This window comes from Monodelphis domestica, chromosome 6 (assembly GCF_027887165.1).
Source record: "Monodelphis domestica isolate mMonDom1 chromosome 6, mMonDom1.pri, whole genome shotgun sequence".
NCBI classification, from domain to species: Eukaryota; Metazoa; Chordata; class Mammalia; order Didelphimorphia; family Didelphidae; genus Monodelphis; species Monodelphis domestica.
In genome coordinates this window covers 61,719,761-61,741,994 of record NC_077232.1, presented here as the reverse complement: position 1 = coordinate 61,741,994, position 22,234 = coordinate 61,719,761, and the positions used below count along the sequence as shown (strand labels likewise).

At 41.0% G+C, this 22,234-nt stretch overlaps 1 protein-coding gene across 9 annotated transcripts in view; it reads right to left on the bottom strand.

Moving 5' to 3' along the window:
- Positions 1-22,234, bottom strand: part of IRAG1 (inositol 1,4,5-triphosphate receptor associated 1) — a 233,145-nt gene that overhangs the window by 76,148 nt on the left and 134,763 nt on the right. For 5 of the 9 annotated variants that reach the window (XM_056802088.1, XM_056802090.1, XM_056802086.1 and 2 more), the window contains one exon: positions 8,277-8,455. The exons of 3 other annotated variants lie outside the window; for them this stretch is intronic. In XM_056802088.1, the coding sequence (XP_056658066.1) occupies positions 8,277-8,345 (69 nt within the window). In that variant the 5' untranslated portion in view covers positions 8,346-8,455. Of the gene's footprint in view, positions 1-8,276; positions 8,456-22,234 lie in introns of those variants that run through there. One more of the 9 variants, XM_056802094.1, reaches the window with a different exon arrangement.

Genomic DNA, 22,234 nt, shown 5'->3' with positions numbered 1-22,234 from the left:
AGCCCTTGGCGTTTCACCTTCTAAGAAGAGGCAGTTAGGTGGTAACAGTGCTCTGGGATTGGAGTCAGGAAGGTTCACTTTCATGAGTTCAAATCCAACCTTAGACACTTACTAGCTGTGTCACCCTGGACAAGTTACTTAACCCTGTTTGCCTCCGTTTCCTCTTCTATAAAATGAGCTGGAGAAGGAACTGGCAAACTACTCCAGTATCTTTGCCAAGAAAACCCCAAATGGGAGCACAAAGTCAGATATGACTGAAAGCATTCAACAACAACAAGAACTAAAGAGAGTCTACACCTCCTTGGGGGACAGTCATAATGCCAAATGCTGCACATGCAGTTACTGACTCCTCTTTGTTGCTAACCCTGCAGGAAATACTAAAAACTCAATTTTAAAAATTAAATTTCCTTTGCTTCTAAGTGGTTATTTCCACTCAAGTTCTTAACTTGATTGCTAGACTTGGAGCCAGAAAATCTTAACTTTCATCCTGTCACTGGCACTTGTTATCCATGTGACATTGGACAAGAACTCATAGTCTTCCTAAGCCTCAGTTTCCTTTTCTGTCAAATGAGGAAATTGGACAATTTGGCCTCCAAGGTCACCTCCATTTCTAACTTTGTGACCTTATGACCAAAACAAAGTTGGTCTTCTATGATTATCCCCATACATGTTATCTCATTTGATCCTCCCCAAAACCCTAGGAGGTAGGTGTTGCTATTATTCCTATTTTACAGACAGAGAAACTGAGGCATGCAGAGCTTAAGTGACTTGCCTAGAGTCAAATAGATAAGAGTCATATAGTCTGAGTAGATTTGAATTTAGATCTTCTGAATTCCAGGTCCCATATTCTAACCATTGCACCCACCACCTAGATGCCTCTGAGGGAAGTTAAATGAATTGCTTAGGGTTATACAACTAGTAAGTATTTGAGGTGGAATTTTGAACTCAAGTTCTGGATTTCAAGTTCAGCACCCTTTGCCACCTAGCTACCACTGGTAAGATTTTTCCCACCTCTTTGCACTCCATTTTACTTCTTTCCTATCCCCCAGAATGCAAAATTTGTGGCTTCCCCTATTCCTGATGTTATCTAATAGTGCAACAGATCCCGAATGGTGTGGCAAGGTTGGGGAAGCAATCCCCTCATGCAAAAGGGTAATGGGTCCAGAATGTCTCAGAACCAGAGAGATTTGCAGCTGGAAGGGACCTAGACTCCCACAGTTTCAACACTGACAAAGATTAAAAGGCATCTCCCTAATGGAATCCCCTTTTGGATACAGCAATCCCCTCTATAACTTCACAGGTTTTCAGGTTTAGAGTAGGGAGAGACCTTAGAGGCCATCTAATCCAAAGACCTCATTTACACAAGGCCACCCAAGTAATAAGTGTCAAAGACAGGATTTGAACACGGATTCTTTGACCCGAATCCAAAGCCAGTGGAGAAGTTAGACAATGTCTGCTTAAATGCTTCATGTGACAGGAAACCACATGAGGTGATTCCTTGCTGGACAGTTCTGACTGATAGAAAGTCATTCCTTATATTGAGCTAAAATATGGCCTTTCCACAAATGCCAACTTTTGTTCCCATTCTGCTCTCTGGGGCCAAACAAGAGAGGAATAATCGCTTTTCCCTGCGACAACCATTTGGATGCTAGAAGACAGTGGATGTTTATTAAGTCTTTCTTCTCTAGGCTAAACATCTTGAGTTCTGGCTACCCGTCCTCCAAGGCATCTGCCCCCCTCCACAGGTTACAGCTTGTCAGATGTCCCTGTCAAAATTACAGCTCCAAAATTGACCCCCAAACCCCAGATGAGGTCTGACCCAGGCAGAAAACACCTAAATGGTTTTGTCGCTTGCTCTAGCTGAAACACTTATCGTACCAATTTTGAGGCCATTGAACCCAACCTATACATTTTACTGGAGGAAAAAATGATAGTCAATTTTATGGTAAGCAATAAATATGACAAAAATTATAAAGCGACAAAGTAGGAAACTAAGGACAGAGATTCAAGTTTAGTTGCAAAAGCGAAGGACAAAGAGTATCAGTTCTCCCCCATCTCACCGATGTGCCTGTGTGAAGCCTCCCCACACATAACAGAGCCCCTCAGGTCTAATCTGGTGTCTAAACTTCTCTGTTCCCACTTTTTAGCAGAAACTCTTCTTGAGCCCCCTTGATATTTGAGCTGAAGTTAGTAAGTTTCAATTCCCATCATGCACCTGACTGCTAGATCTGGGGCCAGGTAAGTTATCTGGAGTTTCATCTCACCATACTTGGGGTGGTGAGCCAGGATTGGTGTTAGCAACCTTCCAACTACAGCCAAGTTACTTCACTCTCTATTACTTTAATTTGGGATACTGATAAAGGCAGAATCAAGCAATCAACTCTTTAGAGGGATTCAAGAATATCTTTCTAAGATGCCATTTTAGAAAAATTCTTGCTTTATAGTTTTGGTGTTCTTTGTCCTGAAAAATTTTTTCTTCTAATCTTACTATTGATTTTTACAATAAAGGTCAATTTTTATAAGTGAGAGCTTAGTGGATTAACCATTTCAAACCTGCTGATTTTTGTAAAAGGGACTTGGTTTCAAACACCATAAATATATTTGTTAATTTTTTGACTACATAATTCTTGTCTTTTTCCCCTCTTCCCTCCCACTTCTTGGAGTTGACAAGCAACAAATATTTTTTTTAAACTAACGGTTCTTTCAAATCTAGTCTCAGATACTTCCTATCTGTGTGACCCTGGGTAAGTCACTTAACTCCCATGGCCTAGCCCTTACTACTCTTCTGCCTTGAAACCAATCCACAGTATTGATTCCAAGGCAGAAGGTGAGGGTTTAAAAATAAACAAAGAAAAATTAAAAGTTCTTATGCTGAATCTCAGAGAATCATATACCAGGGAAGCAGAAGAGAAAATGACAAAGAATGCTCCCATCTTTTTTTAAGTGTCTTCTTGTTCAGATTTCATTTGAAATGCATTAACTGGTTGTAAAATTTGAAACTCCTTTCCCAGACCCAGAGGTGAGGGAATAGGGTGTAAGGGCTGAGAGAGAAGAGCAGAAGTCAGAAAAGGCTGAGGTGGATTTCCAAATAATGTAATCTTAGCTGCCTGTATCTAGCTCTAGATCCAGCCATTCAACTGCAGACTTAACCAAGGCTCCCAGGAGAAATCTGTCTCATAGGTCACATTGTGTTCCTGCTGAATAAATCTTATAGAAACATTTAAATATTTATTCTCCTGATAAACTCCCAGGAATGTACAATGACTTCGTAACATGCTGCGTCCCACTATAAATAGAGAGCGGTGTTGCAAACTGGAATCCTTCGTCTTTTTGCCCAACTTCACATGACTGGACCCAAGATAAGCACTAGGAGAAGGAAAGGGAAGGTCATACATAGGCAGGGATTCCAGTTTAATTCCGGCTAAAAGGTCCTGGCAATGTTTGTGGAAGAAGCTAATTTCCCTTAAACAGTATCTTGTCTATCTATGTGAATAGTTTCTTTTCTCCAGGCCTGGGACCAATTCTTGTTCTGGGAGCACCATTGCCAGGAAGGACATTTCAGGGAGTAACAAAATGTCATTTAAGGGGTAGCTAGGTGACCAAGCCTGGAGGTGGGAGGACCTGGGTTCAAATCTAACCTTAGATGATTCTTAGTTGTGGGGCAAGTCACTTAACCCAATTGCCTAGCTCTTATTACTCTTTTGCCTTGAACCAATACATGGTATTGATTCCAAGATGGAAGGGAAAGGTTTAAAAAACAAAAACAAAGACCAAATGGGGTTGGGATGGTGCTAAAGGTGCTGAGTGGACACTCAGCATCTTTCTAAACACACAATGGAAATTGAAAGGCATTTTACTAACTCCAAACCAAATATCAAGGGAGAAAAATAATTGGGAAATTCCTAAAAGCTTCAAGACTTGGGGGTCCTAAAGAAGCAAACATGGGGCTTTGCATCACCTAAATGGGACTGATCTGTGCTGTTTAGGTCCTAAGACATCAAGACTATGTTAAACTGGACTAAAAGACAAAGTCCTGCACTTGAGCCCCCAGATTAATCACACTTAAAGAGTGGTAGACCCTGCCAAGCAGTGGGTATTAAAAAATCAGAGACATAAGTTTAATGTGAATCAAAAACATATGATATCTACTAAGGCAATGAACATGATTTTAAGCTACAAAGAGTCCTGAGGCAGATGGGGAAGGAGGCAAGAGAACTATTGTCCCTTGAACACTCAGGCCACATCTGGAATATTATGTCAATTCTAGAGAAGAAACTGACAATCTGGAGCATGGATAAAGATGGACAACCAGGATGGTGAGGGGAATGAAAACTGGGCCAGAGATTGTGGGATTATCTTCAATCTCTCTCTCTCTCTCTCTCTCTCTCTCTCTCTCTCTCTCTCTCTCTCTCTCTCTCTCTGTCTGTCTGTCTCATTAAACCCTATCTTCGTTCTCAGTATCAATACTAAAGAGGTAGACCTAGAGATGATAGATCCAGGGTTCAAATCTGGCCTCAAACACTTCCTAGGTGTGTGATCCTGGGCAAGTCACTTAACCCCCATTGCCAAGCTCTTACTATTCTTCTGCGTTGGAACAAAAACAAAAAAAGAAGAAAAAGAATGGAGCAATGAATCAGTGGGCAGTGATAGAAATAGGAAAAATCAACAAATTAAAACATTTTAAAATACAAAGAAGACAACAAAAAGATTATAGGATGATTGGGAAAGGACTTTAGAGGGAAGGGAAGGGACTTAGAAGTTATCAAATCCAACTTCCTCATCTTAGAGATGGAGAAATTGAGGGACAGAGAAATTAAGTGACATGTCCATGGTCACATAGCTAGTAAATATCTGAGCAGGCTTTGAACCCAGGTCTTCCTGACTCCAAATATACAATCCTGTCCTATACTATGTTGCCTCTTAAGAAGTGCAGAAGGGGACATGTTAAATAAATGAGATCATTTTTCTTACCTGTTAATTATCTTGTTGAGTTAAATATATACTTTTAAAAAATTCTATGTAAGAAGTTCCATAATTCATAGTTTCTAATGGAAGGATGCTTAGGAAAGTCACTTAGCTCATTTGTGCCTCAGTTTCTCCATCTGTAAAATAAAGGAATTGGACTAGAAAACCTCTGGCATCCCTCCTTCCTCTTTCCCTAGGAACTTGTAATTCTTATAGAATCCTCCTTCTTATTCTCTTTTTGCATATTGAAATGTTTGCATGTGTTATTGGTGATGGCTAAATTTCTAATAAAAGAAAGAAAATACAGAGAAAGAATAAGATTGATTTGTCTGTCACTCATATTCCTGGGTAAATTTTCTGTTTTGTTACTGTTGAAAAAGCTGTAGACTTCCAATGAGAAATTGAGTTTTGTGTTTAGAGAGAGAAGTGAGAGAGAGAGAGAGAGAGAGACAGAGACAGAGACAGAGACAGAGACAGAGACAGAGAGAGACAGAGAGAGACAGAGAGACAGAGACAGAGAGAGACAGAGAGAGACAGAGAGACAGAGAGACAGAGACAGAGAGACAGAGACAGAGAGAGACAGAAAGAAGAAAGGAGAGAGAGAAAGAGAGAGTGAGAGGAGAGAGTGAGAGAGAGAGAGAGAGAGAGAGAGAGAGAGAGAGACGAGAGAGGAGAGAGAGAAGGAGAGAGACACAGAGACAGAGAGAGACAGAGAGAGAGAGACAGAGAGAGTAAAGCAAAACAGGATTTGGACCCTGCAGCTTTTATGTGGGAAGGACTCATTAATTTTTATACCAGATATGGGAAAATGAAAGGCTGCAGGCTGGGGATGGACCCTGGGGATGAGTAAACAAAGAACAAGGCTCTGTTCTTTACTTTGCCTTTCAGTGGCCTTGAGGGACTCCCCATGGCACTGGGAACTCAGACAATCCTAGAATCTCAGAGTTATAGAATGGGTCCTGGTGGACATCTAGTCTAATCTGCCCATGAGCAGTGACTATACACCCCCCCCCAACCCTCCCAAAGTAGTTATCTCTTCTCCCCACAGAGACTTCCAGACAGGGAGCTCACTACCTTCCTAAGCAGCAGATATTATTTATAAAATGAGGTCTACAGAGATCAAGTGATTTGCTCAACAGGATACTAGGTGTAGAGATGATGTCTGGAGATTCCAAACGCAATGTTCTTCTTCCTACTCCATCACCATCCATAATCCTTCCTGTCTTGGGTAATCAGTTCTTTTTGGTTATATCCAACTCTTTGTGACCCATTTTGGGGTTTTCTTGGCAAAGCTACTAGAATGGTTTGCTGCTTCCTTTCTTCCATTTTACAGATGAGGAGACTAAGGCAAACAGGCTTAAGTGACTTGCCCAGGGTCACACACAGCTAGTAAGTATCTGAGGCTGGATTTAAACTCAGTAAGATGAGTCTTCCTGATTCCAGGCTCAGCACTCTATCCATTTTGCCACCTACCTGTCCCAGTTTATGACTAGTATCTATTCTTTTATTCCCCAAATGGTCATTCATCTGAAGGCAAAGTTATCCAATTGAAGAGGTCAGGCAATCAGTGAATAAACATTTAACGAGGATGGAGCAGTCTGTTCCCAACACTTCCCTTGGAAATCCTTGGTCAGGGCTGGCTGGGACAAGCACATGACTTGAACCTCTGTTGTTCTGTTCCTGAGCTACTAACTAGAGTTTGTGGCCTGATGTGCAAAGCTGGGGGCTTCACAGGGCAAAGATGGCGCACTGGGCTCCCAAGCCCTGTGGAATGGATAAAGATAAGTGGCTCATTCTATGCATCCAAGCTACCTCCTGCAAAACTCCAGCCCCACTAGGCCAGGGCTATCCCAGCCAGGAAATGACCCTTTAGCACATGGTGAAGCTTGGATGGAATATAGGATAAATTATGCAGGACAAAGTGACAACACTTTCCAGCAACGTGAGAGGAAAACCAATGGATGTTTTTCTCCTCCAGCATAGAAGCTAGTGTCCTGAGCCCCTGGGAGACTTTCAACACCTCAGCTGAGGGTGGGCCAGGGAGTCAGGAAGTTTCCATCCAGACCCACTCCCTTTATGACTTGGCCCAGGTCTACTGGACTCCTGGTTGTCAACAAGTGTTGGCCAAGTATGGCCTTCCTTCCTGGTATAAACCTCTGCAACAGAAGTCTGCCTGAGACAGCAAAAATGGCTCTTTTTGACTCTGAATGCCCAGGAATGTTTAGAGCAGCAGTTCTTGACCTGGGGTATGTGAGCTTGTTTTTAAAAATATTTTGATAACTATATTTCAATATAACTGGTTTCCTCTGTAATTCTTGTTATTTTGTTTCAAGCATTTAAAAACATTATCCTGAGAAGGAATAGGTTTACCAGATTGCCAATGAGGTAGGTTCAAATACAACACATACATAAAAGTTAAAGCCCCCTGACTTTGACAGCCAGCTGAAAGAGGCTTTGGGGGTCATCCAGTCTAAATTCTTCATGGTCCAGAGGAGGGGAAGACCTCACACAAGCTCCCTTGGCCCATCAGTGAGAGGGACAAGATCAGAACCCTGCTTTCTGGCTCATACGATCATAAACTTAAACTTAGAAGGGATCCTCAGAGGTCATATTGCCAAACCCCCTTATTTTAGAGATGGGGAAACCAGGACCCAGAGGGATGAAATGACTTGCTCACAGTCACACAGGTGGCAGGATTCAGATTTGAACCTACCTCATCTGACTCTAAATTCCCTATATCTCAGCATTTTCCTTATTCATGCCTTATTCATAAATGGAGACACCATTTAGCCATCCCATCATCCCACCCTATCCTACCCCATCCCACCCCACTTCCTTTCACATCAACCTCCTTTTCCCACCACAGGTAAGAATCTCAGGCTGATACCTGACTTTAGGACACTGAAATATCCATGAAAGATGGAAGGAAGTCAGTTTTTATTTTTAGGGGGAAGCCTTTACCTATCTAAGCCTGCAAAGTCAGCACAGACTCAGTTTTAGACTTGGCCAAGGTCATATACAACTAAGAGGGAAACCATTTCTAGTCCAGTGGACAGGGTGAATTCTCTTCGAGAGAGCAATTATGGACTTGGAAAGTCTAGTATTGAGTATTTCCAAAGGAAAAGGGTTCAGACACCTGAGACATCTCCAAGGTAGATGATGGAGCCCAGAGAATCTTGGGAGACCACTTGTCCTCCAACTCCCATGTCCATGTGGAAGGATGTGACTCTTTCCCGCTGTCCCTCTACTTACATTTATGCCTAGCCCAGGAAGGGAAGGAAGGGTGGGGGAAAGGCCAGGAGGTCACTTACTTCGACAGCAGGGCTCGGGGCGGGCTGTGGCTCTCCTGGCTGCTCTTCATCTCCAGGTAGGTTGGGCATGATGGCCTCCTCAGGGCTGGAGGGCTGGCTGCCCAGACCATGCACCGCTAAGCCCCTTGGCCTCCTGTCAGCCCTGGGGGAGGAGCACTGAGAAGCTGGGGATCCGAAGACTGGGGAGACGCCAAAAGCACAAATAAACTCCTTTGCCATTGTTGGCGATCCTGATGCCAGAGGCGCTTCCAATAACCAAGGGTCACCAGGGTTAGAAAAGTCTTGTGCCCTGCCTGAGAAGGCCAAGCTATTTCTAGAGAGGGCATCCCAGTGAAGCTTTTCTCCTGTTCAATCAGTATCTTGAAGGGTGACCTGTCCAGATTCCCCAACAGACTTGGCTATAGTTAGAAACTAAGGGGGAGGGCAGAGGCAGGACCTCACATACCCTCATGTACAAGCCCCAAAGGGCATCATCTTGGGCAGCCTTCAGTCTGGCTGTTGGGGAGCAGTGCTCAAGCCAGGCTTGTCTCCTCATGACTTCCCAAGAGCTTCCAAGATCCCCACATCACTTATGGATTAAAGGGAAAATATAAACATCTAATGGTGAACTTGGAAGACAGGGCCCTGACCAAAGAGCTATTTGTAGGATTTGTGGTCTTCCCCTGGGTAACTGAGCAGATGTTAAAGATGAAGGGGGGCGGGGCTTAATCCTTTAATGAAGAGACAGGCAGATGAGTGCTGGTCACCTTTCCCAAACAATGTTTGGTTTTCTCTGACTCTATGGCCCTTCCCACACTCCCCATTCCAGGATAGTCACACCAGCCCTGGAATTCTGGACCCCAAAGCAGCAAACTTGAGATTCAAAACTAGCTTCCATGAAGTCACTGTAGACAGCTAGGGTAGATCACACTGGACTTGAAGTCAGGAAGCTATGGGTTCAAATCCCACCTCAGATATTTGCTAGCTATGTGATTTGGGGGTAAATCATTTAAATGCCTTAAGCCTTATTTCTCCCACTCATATATTAATATATTCTATATTAAAACTATTTCTATATTATATATAAATAAAATAAAATATATTAATAATAATAGCACAGCCCTCTCAGGGCTTTTATGAGGAACAAGTCAGAAAATTAGAGTAAAGCATTTTGTAAACCATAAAGTGTTACACAAATGTGTTATTATTTTGGGATTTATTAGCAGCTTTAGAATGTTCTAGAAGTTAGATGGGGAGGCTCTTATGCAGAGGAAAGGACACTCAACTTGGAGACAGAAGACCTGGGTCAATCTTGTCCCTGGGGTCCCTTTATATGGAGCCTCAGTTTCCACAGCTTTAAGATGATATGATAAGAATAGCTCCTATCTAGGTAATGTTTAAATTTCACTTTCCTTTCAACAATCCTGTGATCTCAATATTTTCTCTCCATTTTACAGATAAGGAACCTGAAGTTCAGAGAAGCTGTGACTTGCTGAGGATCAAGCTCAATGATCTTTCTGCTATATCAGAGGCAGTTAGGTAGTGAAAGGAATAGTGCCTCTGGGCTTAGAGTTAGGTAGCTCTAAGTTCTAGGCACCAGCTTTCAGTAGTGGGTAATTCACCAAACTCTTAGTGTACATGTGCCTCAGTTTCCTTATTTGTAAAATGGGAATAATGGTAAACTCTACCTCCCAGGGTTGTTGTAAAGATGAAATGAGATAGTATCTATAAAGTCCTTTGTAGTCCTTAAAGTGTGTTAAGAGACTTTTAATTCTCTCTTAACAAGTGTAACAGAAAAAATAGCTAATGTTATTATTATGGACCCCATATAGCTAGACTCTGATAAATTCACTATAAAGTCTTTGTAGTGTTGAATGAAAGATATGAACAAGTCACCAAGTTCCCCTATGAATAGGGTGGGGTTGGTATCTGAAGTTTGAGCATCTCAAAGTGGAAACACCTTCCAAGGCAATCCCTTTCATACCCACCTAGCAGATGAGCATCAGTGGAATGGGGAAGCTGAGTGGCACAATGGCTGAAGCACTGGGCTTGGAATCAGGAAGGCTCAAGTTCATGAGTTCAAATCTGATTTCAGACATTTACTAGTAATGTGACCCTGGGTAAGTCACTTTATCATCTGCAAACCACTCCAGTGTCTTTGCCAAGAAAACCCCAAATGGGATCACAAAGAGTCAGGCATAAGTGAACTATAACAATCAACTGACTGACAAAAGTTGCAGGAGTTCAGAAGGAGCCTTAGCGGTCACCCAGCCCTCATTTTTACACATTGAGGAAACTGGGGCCAAAAGAAACCAAGTGACTTTATCAGCATTTACACAAAGAGTAAGTGTCCAAAGCCCTGGATTTAAACCCAGAACCTGCGAATCCAAATCCAGTATTTTTTTTTTCCATCCTGACTCATTCATTGTCTTTAAGGAGAAAATGAAGGCTGGTTATCTTTGACTTCATCTGAATATTGTTCATATGAAAAGGAGTCTTTTGCAGAGCAGAGAATGGGGGTCCCCGTCAGTGAGTGAGTTGCTCTCTGAAGGGAGATTAAGATGGAAACCATTCCTCGATTTATTTTATTTTATATTTTATTTTACTTTAAAGATAAGGTCTTCTTAGCTCCCCAAGGCTGGAAGGCTACTCATGGGCCACTATGATAGACATGGGAGTTTTGACTACTTTATTTCTGACCTAGACAGGTTCTTCCCTCTTTAGGGATCTTGGTGTCCTTCCTGGACTTACCATATTAAATTGGAACATATTGAATTGAATATTGAATATTGTTGTTATTCAATGTTTGACTTTGACCTCATTTGAGGCTTTCTTGGTGAAGATACTAGAGTGGTTCACCATTTCCTTCTCCAACTAATTTTATAGATGAGGAAACTGAGGCAAATAGGGTTAAATGACTTGCTTGGGGTTTGACAACTGATAAGTATTTGAGGCTGGATTTGAACTTGGGTTTTCTTGACTCCAGGTTCCATTTTCTATCTACTGTGCCACTTAGCATGGATCACAGCACTGTTACCTTATCTGCTGCCTCAGTTTAGTCCACTGCAGCTCAGAAGTCCCTGGTGTAAGAGATCTGTCAGCCTTTGTCTCTTGCCCTATCCAGATTCCTCCTAGGTGTTATGTTCAGTCCAGGGAACCACATTTTAGAAAAGTATTGACAAGCTAAAACACATTCAAAGAAAGATGAGCAGGCTGGGTGGGGGGCACTCGAGATCCGTCTTAACCAAAGGGGATTCAATGATCAAACTAGACATGTTAGCATGAAAAAGAAAAACTTAAGGGGCCTGATAGACTCTGAAGTAGAAGGTCAGCTTGTCTAAGGGGATAGAACTTGGGCTTCTTAGCTGCCTGGGGAAGTTACTTGAAGCTCTATGATCATGTGTTCCTTCATCTATAAAGGGATGACAACGATACCTGTAGAACCTACCTTACAGAGCTGAGATGAAAGCTAAGAGTTTTTTTAAAAAAGAAAATAAATAAATAAAAGAGAATCAAATCAAGTGTTGAAGAAAACCTTAAAGTTATTTTAGCTTTAAAATAGTTTAAAATTTATTTAACTTCTAAGCTATCAACTATTTAACTATCAACTCATTGTTATTATTAAGTAGCAAAGAGGAAGATTTCTGCTCAATGTAATAAAAACAAACAAGCCCAAACCTCCTAAGAGTGAGGGCTATCCCAGTGTAGAATGGGCTCCCTCGGGAGGTCATTAGCTCTCCATTACTGGAGGTCTTTATGTGATGGCTAGGGGAGGTCATAGAGAGGATTCCTGCTCAGTTTGGAATTGAATTGGATCACTGGCTTCCAAGATCCCTTCTAACTCTCATGCTGGAAGGGTAGAAAGTTCCTCCATGGCTTTCCTCTTGGGACTTCTCCAAGCCAGCCTTCCCACCTAGCACCCTCATCCCCCTGTTCTAGAGAGTTTCTTCTGCCCTCTGCTGTACAAAATCTAGGACACCATCAAGAACCATGGAAAACTTCACCTCTGTCTATCTGTCTGTCGGTCTGTCTCTCTTTCTCTCTACCTCCCTCCCTCCTTCTCTCTCCATCTCTCTGTCTCTGTCTCTCTGTCTCTCTGTCTCTCTCTGAATAGTGATGGGGAAGAGAACTAGAATCGCGGAAACGGTAACCCTTTACGAAAATAAAGCCACCCAGAAACCAAGAATCCACAATGGTACAAGGAGGAAAAAAAGATTTAGAGTCAGGGGACCAGACAATTTTTTTTAAATCCTGGATCCCTTCAATCTCTCTGGATTTCAGTTTTCTCATCTTTAAAATGGGTACATAAAATAATCTCTAAGGTCTCTTCCAGTTCAAAATCTATAATCTTCTGAACTCCCTTCAGTGAGGCTTGACATCTGTAAATATACATGGAGTCTTCCTTTTGTTCCAGTCCTGCCTGTTTGAATACAGCCAATTTCTCAATTGCTCTGTTCCAAAGGAGGAGAACAGAACTGGAGACAAAGTGAAAGCAGTTACAAAAAAGTCCTCTGAACTCTCTCTGAAGATGGGCTTACCACTCTAAACACAGCTTTGAGTTCTGATGTTATATGATTTCCTGGGTGAAGCAAGAAGAATATTTGTTGTTGATTTGTTTTCAGTAGTGTCTGACCTCATTTGGTTTTCTTGGCAAAGATATTGGAGTGGTTTGCCATTTCCTTATTCTGGTCATTTTACAGATGAGGAAACTGAGCAAATAAGATTAAATGACTGACTTGCCCAGAGTCACATAGCTAGTAAGTATCTGAGGCTAGATTTGAACTTACGAAGATGAGTCTTCCTGATTCCAAGCCTGGTACTCTATTCACTTCACCACCTAGCTGCCAAGAATTATTTTCATGGAGGAAAGTGAGGGACTAAGGAAACCCAGACCAACTTCCTTTCTAATTCCACTTTTAAAAAAACTTTAATAGCTATTACGGTACTCTGACTATTTTAAAAATGTTTCCTTATAATTTTTACAAGTAAAAATCTTTTTAAAATCTCTGGGAAAATCATGTTGTGATAGAGAAAGTACTAGCTCTGGAGCTGGAGGTCCCAGGTTTAAGTCTTATATATACTGCTGCCTATATGACCTTGGGCAAGCTATTTCAGATCCTTTGTTTCCTTGTCTGTAAAATGAGAAGGTGAGTGCTTTGAGGTACCATTTCACAACCTTCAGATTGTAAAAACAAAACGAAGCAAAGCAAAACAACTCCTTCAATGTTGGTGGGATTATGGGAGAACAGGTATACTCATTCATTACTGGTGGAATTGTAAATTTATATAATCTTTCTGGAGAGTTATCTCACAATAATAAAAAGTAAAGTTAAAAATACCCATCGTCCCTTATCCAATAATTCTATTGTTGGGAACCCACTCTGGGAAGTATTCTCAACAACAACACCACCACAAACTATCTAGTCAAAGATTTTCAAAGTGGCATCAGGAATAATTACAAAACACTAGAAGCAATTTAAATCCAATAGTATGGCCCTGGCTAAATGAATCGTGACTCATTAGTGTACTAGAATGTAATTAAGGCAGACAAATGTGAGGAATTCATAGAAATTTGTAAAGAGCTTTAAGACAAAATGCTAACTCAAAACAGAAGAATGGAGGACACACTAACAGAGTAATGAGAATATAAGAATAATAAATGAAAAGGCAACTAAAGAATCTGGATGAAGACATAGAGCAAGTGACTGAATAATTGTTACAATATTTTATGCATTGAAATTAACTCATTTAAATATAAATTGTTACTAAGCAAGTTTGTGTTAAATGGGTGATCAATACTATTTTTAATGAGCAGTTAGATGGTACAATGGATAGAGCACTAAGCCTGGAGCCCAGGAAGACTCATCTCCCTAAGTTCAAATCCAGCCTCAGACACTTAGTAGCTGTGTGATCTTGGTTAAGTAATTTAATCCTGTCTAACTCAGTTTCCTCATCTGCAAAATGAATTGGAGAAGAAAATGGCAAACTGCTCCATTATTTTTGCCAATAAAATCCCAAATGGGGTTATAAAGAGTCAGACGTGACTGAATAATAACAATAAAAGCTGTTTTAAAAATAATATGGAAATGGATTTTGAACAATGATACATGTATAACCCAGTGGAATTGCTTGTCAGCTCCGGGAGGAGCGAGTGAAGAGGGGAGGGAAAAATCATGAATCATGTAGCCATGGCATGTTAATTAATTTTTAAAAAAGAAATAATGAAATAAAATGTTCAGAACTTCTGAAACCCTATAAAATAAAGAACAATATGGAAATAGGAGACAAGAAGAATCATGTCACCTTGGAAAAAATAAAAAAGGAAAAATACCATAAAAAGTTGTTTTTAATAAGAAAGAGCAAAATGAAATGAAGAAGTGGTACTTAATTACTTTTATGATGATTTTCAGCTCTATAGCCTATGACTTCAAAATGAGAGGGAGAAGTAGAAGCTAATGGGCTCAGTGGATTGTGAGAGTCAGGCCTAGAGAAAAGAGGTCCTGGGTTCAAATTTGACCTCAGACACTTCCTAGCTTCCAAGGGTGTGTAATCTTCATTTACTGCTCTTCTGCTTTGGAACCAATACACAACATTGATTCTAAGATGGAAGCTAAGGGTTAAAAGGAAAAAAAAAGTTGAGAGGGAGAGAAAACAAACTGAGAACTCTATCTTATGCTTACATAGGTTGGTGAGGAGAGAAATACGAGTGGAAAAATAGATGGTAACAGTAGAAAAGACCAAACAGGGCTCATCCTCGGAGGCAGAAGGGCAGAAAACAACTCTATCACTTAGCAGCTATATGAGCTTTGGAAAATTTCTTCTTGCCCCTCACTTTCATTTTTTTCATCTGTAAAATTAAGCCACATCTATTGAAAACCCAGAAAATAAAATTGTTACCAAAGTCCTTGGCACTGTCAAATGATTCAACATTCAAAAACTACTACAACTTTATTAGTAGAAATGACACCAGAGAAGAGACATTGCCATCTATTTTACCCTGGGATCGAGGGACCATGGGACCTATCCATCTGATCTTCAGCTGCAACCTCCCAAGTGTGTTACCTCCATCCTTCATCAGAACAGGAGTTCCTTGAAGGCAAGGACTATCTTGAGCTTCCAGTTGTATCCCCAGGGCTTTGCTCATAGTAAGTATTTAATAAATACTTGATTCATTCATTCACTTAGCTCAAAGACTATGTATGACTTCCTCTAGAACTCAGATGATGTACCACCTTCTGCAGGAAGTCTTTCCCTGGTCCCCCCAGCACCTAGTATCTTCCCAGCTATGGCTATTCTCCATTTATTCTGTACATTTCTTATATGTAGACTTGCATAAATGCTGTTTCCCCATTATAATATAAAGTTTTGGGGAAGAGGTACTATTTATTTATTGTATATCCAGAGCTTAATACAGTGCCTATGCTAACAAAATGAGTACTTAATAGTGTCTGTACTTAAAAGAAAAAATACTTTAAAAAGGCTTGTGGATTGACTAATCAAATGAGATAATGTCTATAAATCTCTTTGATGTGGAATCATTTCCATCCTGGAGGACTCTTTGTGATCCCATTTGGAGTCTCATAGCCACCTGCCTGGGGCCATCCTAGGTGATTTAGGAGATATTCTTCTATAATTAATAGAAATGTAATTCTTGCAAGATTTTGTTGTTGAGTTGCATCCAACCCTTTGTGATCTGACCTGGAGTTTTCTTGACAAAGACACTGGAGTGGTTTGCCATTTCCTTCTCCAGCTCATTTGACAGATGAGGAAACTGAGGCAAACAGTGTTAAATGTCGTCAACTTGAAAAATAATCAAAACCATTGGAGTAGTTTTAAGAACAAGTCTTTAATCAGGATGAGGAAGGCAATGAGCACAGGCACTACTTCTGTCTTTCTCTGGGCAGATGGAGAGCTTCTTAAAATTTTTTTTGAGTCATAGAACCCCTTGGGAAATTTGGTAAATTCCACAGATCTCTTCCCAGACTAATGTTTTCAAATGCATAAAATAAAATCCATATCACTGGAAAAGGAAGTATATGTAAACAAAAATATAATTTTTCCCATCCAAATATATAGTTCTTCCCTGAAATCTAAGGACCCTTTGGGGTTTTCAAGCCCCATGTTTAAGAAGTCCTGCTTTGGGACTCTGGTGTCCTCTCCCAAATCATAATGGATGTCTGGGTCATTGTGTCTCAGGCCTGGAACTCGATTATACCTGCCAACCCTGTGTGACCAGCCCCTGGGTCCTCCATAAAGCTTCTTCTTACAATTCCATCCCTTCTTGAAGTGCCCAGAGCACTCATGGCCTATACCAGAAGTTTGACAACTGTTTCTATCTTCCTTCTACCTTTCTCTGTTTCATGTTTATATTTATCTCTCCACTCACTCTTTGAACCCAGAAATGATATCTTCCCTAGAATTCCTCACAGCCTAAGCTAGCCAGGGTCCAGCTCTGTGTTTACACAGTGGCCAGCTCTTCCCCTAGGACTGGCCACTGCCCATCTCTGGGCAACCTCATTTTCATCACCAGTGAAAAGAAGCAAGTGATGATGAAGGATGGCCATTCTGTCATGCCCTTAGTTCAGCATGGGTGAGAGTGGAAAGAACACTGTGTTGACCAATCTTTAATGAATCCCATCCCCAGCTCTGAGTCTGGATATTCCTTTAAAGAAAAAAAAGAGAGAGAGAAAGAAAGAAAAAAAAGAAAATGTTTACAAGCACAAGATGTCTTCAAGGAAAAGGAATGAGGAATGAAGTTTCTTCAAATGAAGCTCAGGTTGATGTTGGTTATCTTTGTCGCTTTTGGCAGCCTGAATGGCTTTTTCACGGTGAGATTCTGATCGGATCACAGGTCAAGAAAGAGCTGTTCTAAGACTTCCTTAAATGGCGCCATAATAAATCCTCTGCCTGTTCAACCCAGCTCCATGATTCCTGCTCTGTGATCCTCACCAAGTTACAAATATCCCAGTATCTAATTCAATTTTTGGGAAGAAGGCAGAGCTAACACTCTTTTCCTTCTTCTTGTGAATTCATAAAGCTCTATACCTTTGGCAATTAAACCTCAACTACCCCCTGACTGCTCTTTTGCCTTGGAACCAATACATGGCATTGTTTCTAAGATAGAAGGCATAAGGATTTACAAAAATAAATCAACCCAGGTTCAGAGTCTACACAAGAGTTAAACCTAGAGCCTCAGTGTCTGATTTAGCTGGGAGAGCCATCTTGGAATTACTTGTAAAATATTGCATTTTATGGGAGATCATAATTGCTCTGTTGGGTTCCAATATTATTAAAATAGTTGCTTAGTGAGTGCTCATTAATGTCGATATTTAGATACAGTGCACCCTATGGCCCAGGAACTTTGGCCTTGTTGACTTATTGACTCATTTCTACAATGTTCTCTCTCACTTCTTCCTTCTAAGTTTCTCCGGCTTCCTTCAAGGTTCAGTTTAGATCCCACTTACTTCAGGAAGGCTTTGCTGCTTCTCCAGGTGCTGGTGCCTTCTCTCCTCAGGCTACCTTCCATCTACTCTGTCTGTCTATCTATATATCTGCTTATCTATCTATCTATCTATCTATCTATCTATCTATCTATCTATCTATCTTTCTATCCATTCATGTATCTATCCACCATACAGCTATCCATCCACATCTATCTATCTGCCTATCTATCTGCCTATCTATCTATCTATCCATCCATCCATCCATCCATCCATCCATCCATCTGTCACTACATCTCTTGTTATCACCTCTTTCTTTTCTGATCTGTCTTCTCTATTAGAATGTGTGTTCCTTGCCGGCAGGGGCTGCTTGTTCCACTTTCTTTATGTCTGCAGCACCTAGCACAATTCTTGTACGTAATAAAACTCAATAAATGGTTCTGGTTTGGTTTTTGTTTTTCAGTTCCAGAGGCAGATCAAGCAGAGGACTCCCAGACCCCATGATTAGATTCCCAGTGTGAGCACATACACCTGGGAGATAAGCAAATGCTACTAATCAGGGCTTGATTGATTGTCTAGGCTTGAGGAAGTGATGAAGAAAATGTTAATAATTCAAATGAAACTTAAAGTGTTTATATGCTTTCTTTTTGAGAAAAATGCACTCATATCCCTTGATTGACTGATTCAGTATACATTCTGCTTGCTAACCAAATAGATGGGGGAAATTGTGGCTAGAGCAGGCGTTCTTAACCATTTTTATGGCATGGACTCCATATAGCTGGTGAAGCTGATGGACTCCTCAGGATAATGTTTATGTTGGGTTTTTTTAAACCCTTACCATCCATCTTGGATGTGTACGGGTTCTAAGGCAGAACAGTGGTAAGAGCTAGGCAATGGGAGCCAAGTGACTTGCCCAGGGTCACACAGCTAGAAAGTATCTAAGGTCAGATTTGAATCCAGAACCTCCCATCTCTGAGCCTGTCTCTCAAACCCAACTTCCCCCTATGTTTATGTTTATAATAGAAGGAAATGCTAAATTTCAATCAAAAGTTAGTGAAAACTAAGGTTTAGTTATTTTTCCAGACAGAATTCATGGACTCCTGAAATCTTTCCATGGATTCTTTCTGGAGACTTCAGCTTTAGAGCTTCTGGACCAGAAAATACTTTTAGGGTTCCATCAATAGAACTTGGAAGGTGAAAGTTGCTGTGTCTGGAGTTGTCCCTTCTGCTATAAATGCTTTTGATAACTGTAAGATGTTATAAACACAGTCAGGTGGTTTTTAAAAGGCTGTTTTGCAAGAAGGGCATCTAGTTGGTGAATAGAGTGCTAGACATGGAGCCAGAAACTCATCTTCCTGAGTTCAAATCTGATCTCAAACACTTACTTGCTGTGTGACCCCGAGCAAGTCACTTATTCCTGTTTTCCTTAGTTTTCTCATCTGTAAAATGAACCGGAGAAGGCAATGGCAAACCATTCCAATATCTGCCCAAAAGTCCCCAAACGAAGTCACAAAAGGTTGGACGTTATTGAACAGTTATATTTTTATTAAATTAGAAGAAAATTTTTTAAAGCACCTAGAATGGCTTAGGGTTGGTAGCTATGAGCTACAGCATTCCTGTCCTGAATCACAGTGACATGGAATACCGTTAAGGTCTTAGAAGGTAAGACGTGTACCTTGGAAGAGGATTCAGATGAGAGAGAGAGAAATGGGAGTCTAGATTAATTCTGGGGAGAAGAGTTTCAGAGAAGTAGAAATAGGGTTACTGAAGTCAGTGTCAGGGACAGCTAGGTAGCATAGTGAATAGAGCACCAGGCCAGGAGTCAGGAGGATCTGGGTTCAAATCTAACCTCAGACACATTCTAGTTATGTGACCATGGATAAGTCACTTAACCCTGATTGCCTAGCCCTTGTCTTTCTGCCTTAGATTGTTACTAAGCCAGAAGATAATGGTTTGGGTGGGTGAGGAAGGTATTGTCAACAGGTGTCAGATCTCTGCTGTACTTGAGGAGCCCAATGGCTGGGGAGAAGTGAGAAATAGTTGATTAAAGGGAGAGATGAGATGAGATCTCAGACCGTTGGAGAATGAAGTAGAGGGAAGGATCCATACCTGCCCTACCAAAAAGTGATGACACTTCATTCAGGAAACAGGAGATTTTTAAAAGCTCAGATTTTCAGGAAATCTTCAGAGTTGGAGGCTTCCGGACTGTTTCTCATCCCCCTTAATGCCTTCCCTTCCTTCTGTTGATTATCTCCCATTTATTCAGGGATTTACGTCATTGTTTGCATGTTGTTTATCCCATTAAACGGGAAACTACATGAACTTAACAAAAGATGACTTTTTTTAACTTTCTTTGTATACTGGCAGCTAGGTGACTCAATAGATACAGCATGGAACCTAGAGATGGGAGATTCTGAGTTGAAATCTGACCTCAGACACTTCCAAGTTGTGTGACCCTAGACAAGTCATTTAACCCTGTTTGCTTATTCCTTGTCCTTCTGTCTTGGAGTTATGTTTAAGACTGGAAATAAAGGTTTTAAAAAATGCTTGCTGACTTGACTTGATTAGTCTTTTCTCCTATACCAGGGAGAGATACTTTATGATTTCCCAGAGTTCTCCTTACCTATAAAACCACATTACTGAAATAGGCATAGTATTTGGGGGGGTTTGGGAGGCTGAAAGGACCACAAAGATCACCTCATCAAGTGGTGTCAAACTCAAATAAAAAAGGGACCACTGAACTGTACATAAAGATTCCAAGGGCTGCTCATTTAACTTAGCTCTAAAATGTGCTAAAATGTGTAAATTTACAAATACAATAAAATTCCATTTTATTGTATTTGTAAATTTTGTTAACTATGTCCCCATTACATTTTAATCTGGTTCTGAATCACTTGGAACTGTTGTGGGTCATATGCTGACCCTCTCAGAGACTTGGTGTTTGACACCTCTGGGGTAACAGACAGAGTGCTGGGCTTGGACCTCTGTTCCAATCCTGAGTCTATCGGTTACCAGCTGTATGCCCCTAGGCAAGGCATTCATCATTTCTGGGCCTCTGTTTTCTCACTACTAACATCCCAAATCTATGATCCTATGACCTAATTACCCCATCTCCTTTTACATATAAGGAGACTAAGATCCAGAATTGTTTGCATTTCTTGGTATCCCCAGTGCTTAGAACAGTGTTTGGCAGAGAGCCAGAACTTATTAAATGTCTGCTGATTGATGGATTTGCTCAAGAACACGTTGGCCAGTAAATAGCAGAGCTGACATTAAATTCCTTTCCCAGAAAGGCAAAAAAGGCTGCTGTCCTCATTCACTGTGTCCTCCTAGATGGAGGGAGATCGTTGGATTTTCTAAGCGGGCTGGTAAATTTGGGCTCCTTATCCACAAGGCTGTATTAGACTACTCTGGTCTCCAGGATGGTCAGGACATCCCAGGCACTGCCAATTCAAAGACCATCTCAGAGCATCACTCGAAGAGCGAGGGCGTCACCTGCTGGTTATCCACAGAACAGCACCTCTGGTCATCTATCAAAATAGGATATGGAATGGCACACCCCACCACAAGAAAGATCCATTGGCTGGTTCCCTGGTGCCAGGAACAGGGAGAAAATGTCTTTTGTTCCAATTAGAGATGTGGCAGATAATATAAAGCCTGGTTCAGGTGACAGACAGAGTGAATTAAATTCACAATAATTTCTAAATTATTGAGGCAGTTGGTGTGATGGTTAGAAAGCTGGTCCTATTCCCATATGACTCGTGTGTTATTCTCATAAATGTGATCGAAACAACAGGAAACTAGGTCTGTGGTTAGCTGTTATTGGTACTGTCATGATCACTTATTTTTTTGGTAATGATAAAACATAAGATTTTTTACAAAAAAAAAAAGAAAGAAAGAAAGCTGGTCCTAGAGCCCAGAAATTGGGGTTCAAGTGCTCTCTCTGACCGGTACTGGCTGTGGGATCCCAAGCTGGTCACTAAAACTCTTGGTTCTAGGACCACTTGGGAAGACTAAATTGCAGAGAAGGTGGGAATGGGCATTAGGAGAGGGAATTCCCTCTACTGTTGAATTCACATCAAATCTCTAGAGCTATAAGAGACTCTAGGAGTTACCATCATCTAAGAGATAATGAAACAAGACCAAACATAGTAAGACTTCCTTCTCTCCACTCACACAACCACAGCCCTTTAGAGCAGAGTGGTCTAATACAACCTTGTGGATAAGGAGCCCAAATTTACCAGCCCACTTAGAAAATCCAACAATCTTCCTCCACCAAGGGGCACACAAGCATTACAGTGAAAAAGGGCAGCAGCTTTTTCTGCCTTCATCACCTCTTTTTTTTAAGTCTTAAATAAATAAAATGGAAGAATTAATTTGCACAATGAAGGATTCCAGATTTATAAGCAATGCTGTGATCATTCATGATTTCAGAGGACTGACAGAAAGATGGTGGACCACTGGCATAAAATGAGACATTCGTTTTCAGACATGGCCAATGGGTTCATTTGCTTTATTGAAATGAACTTCTGTTCCAAG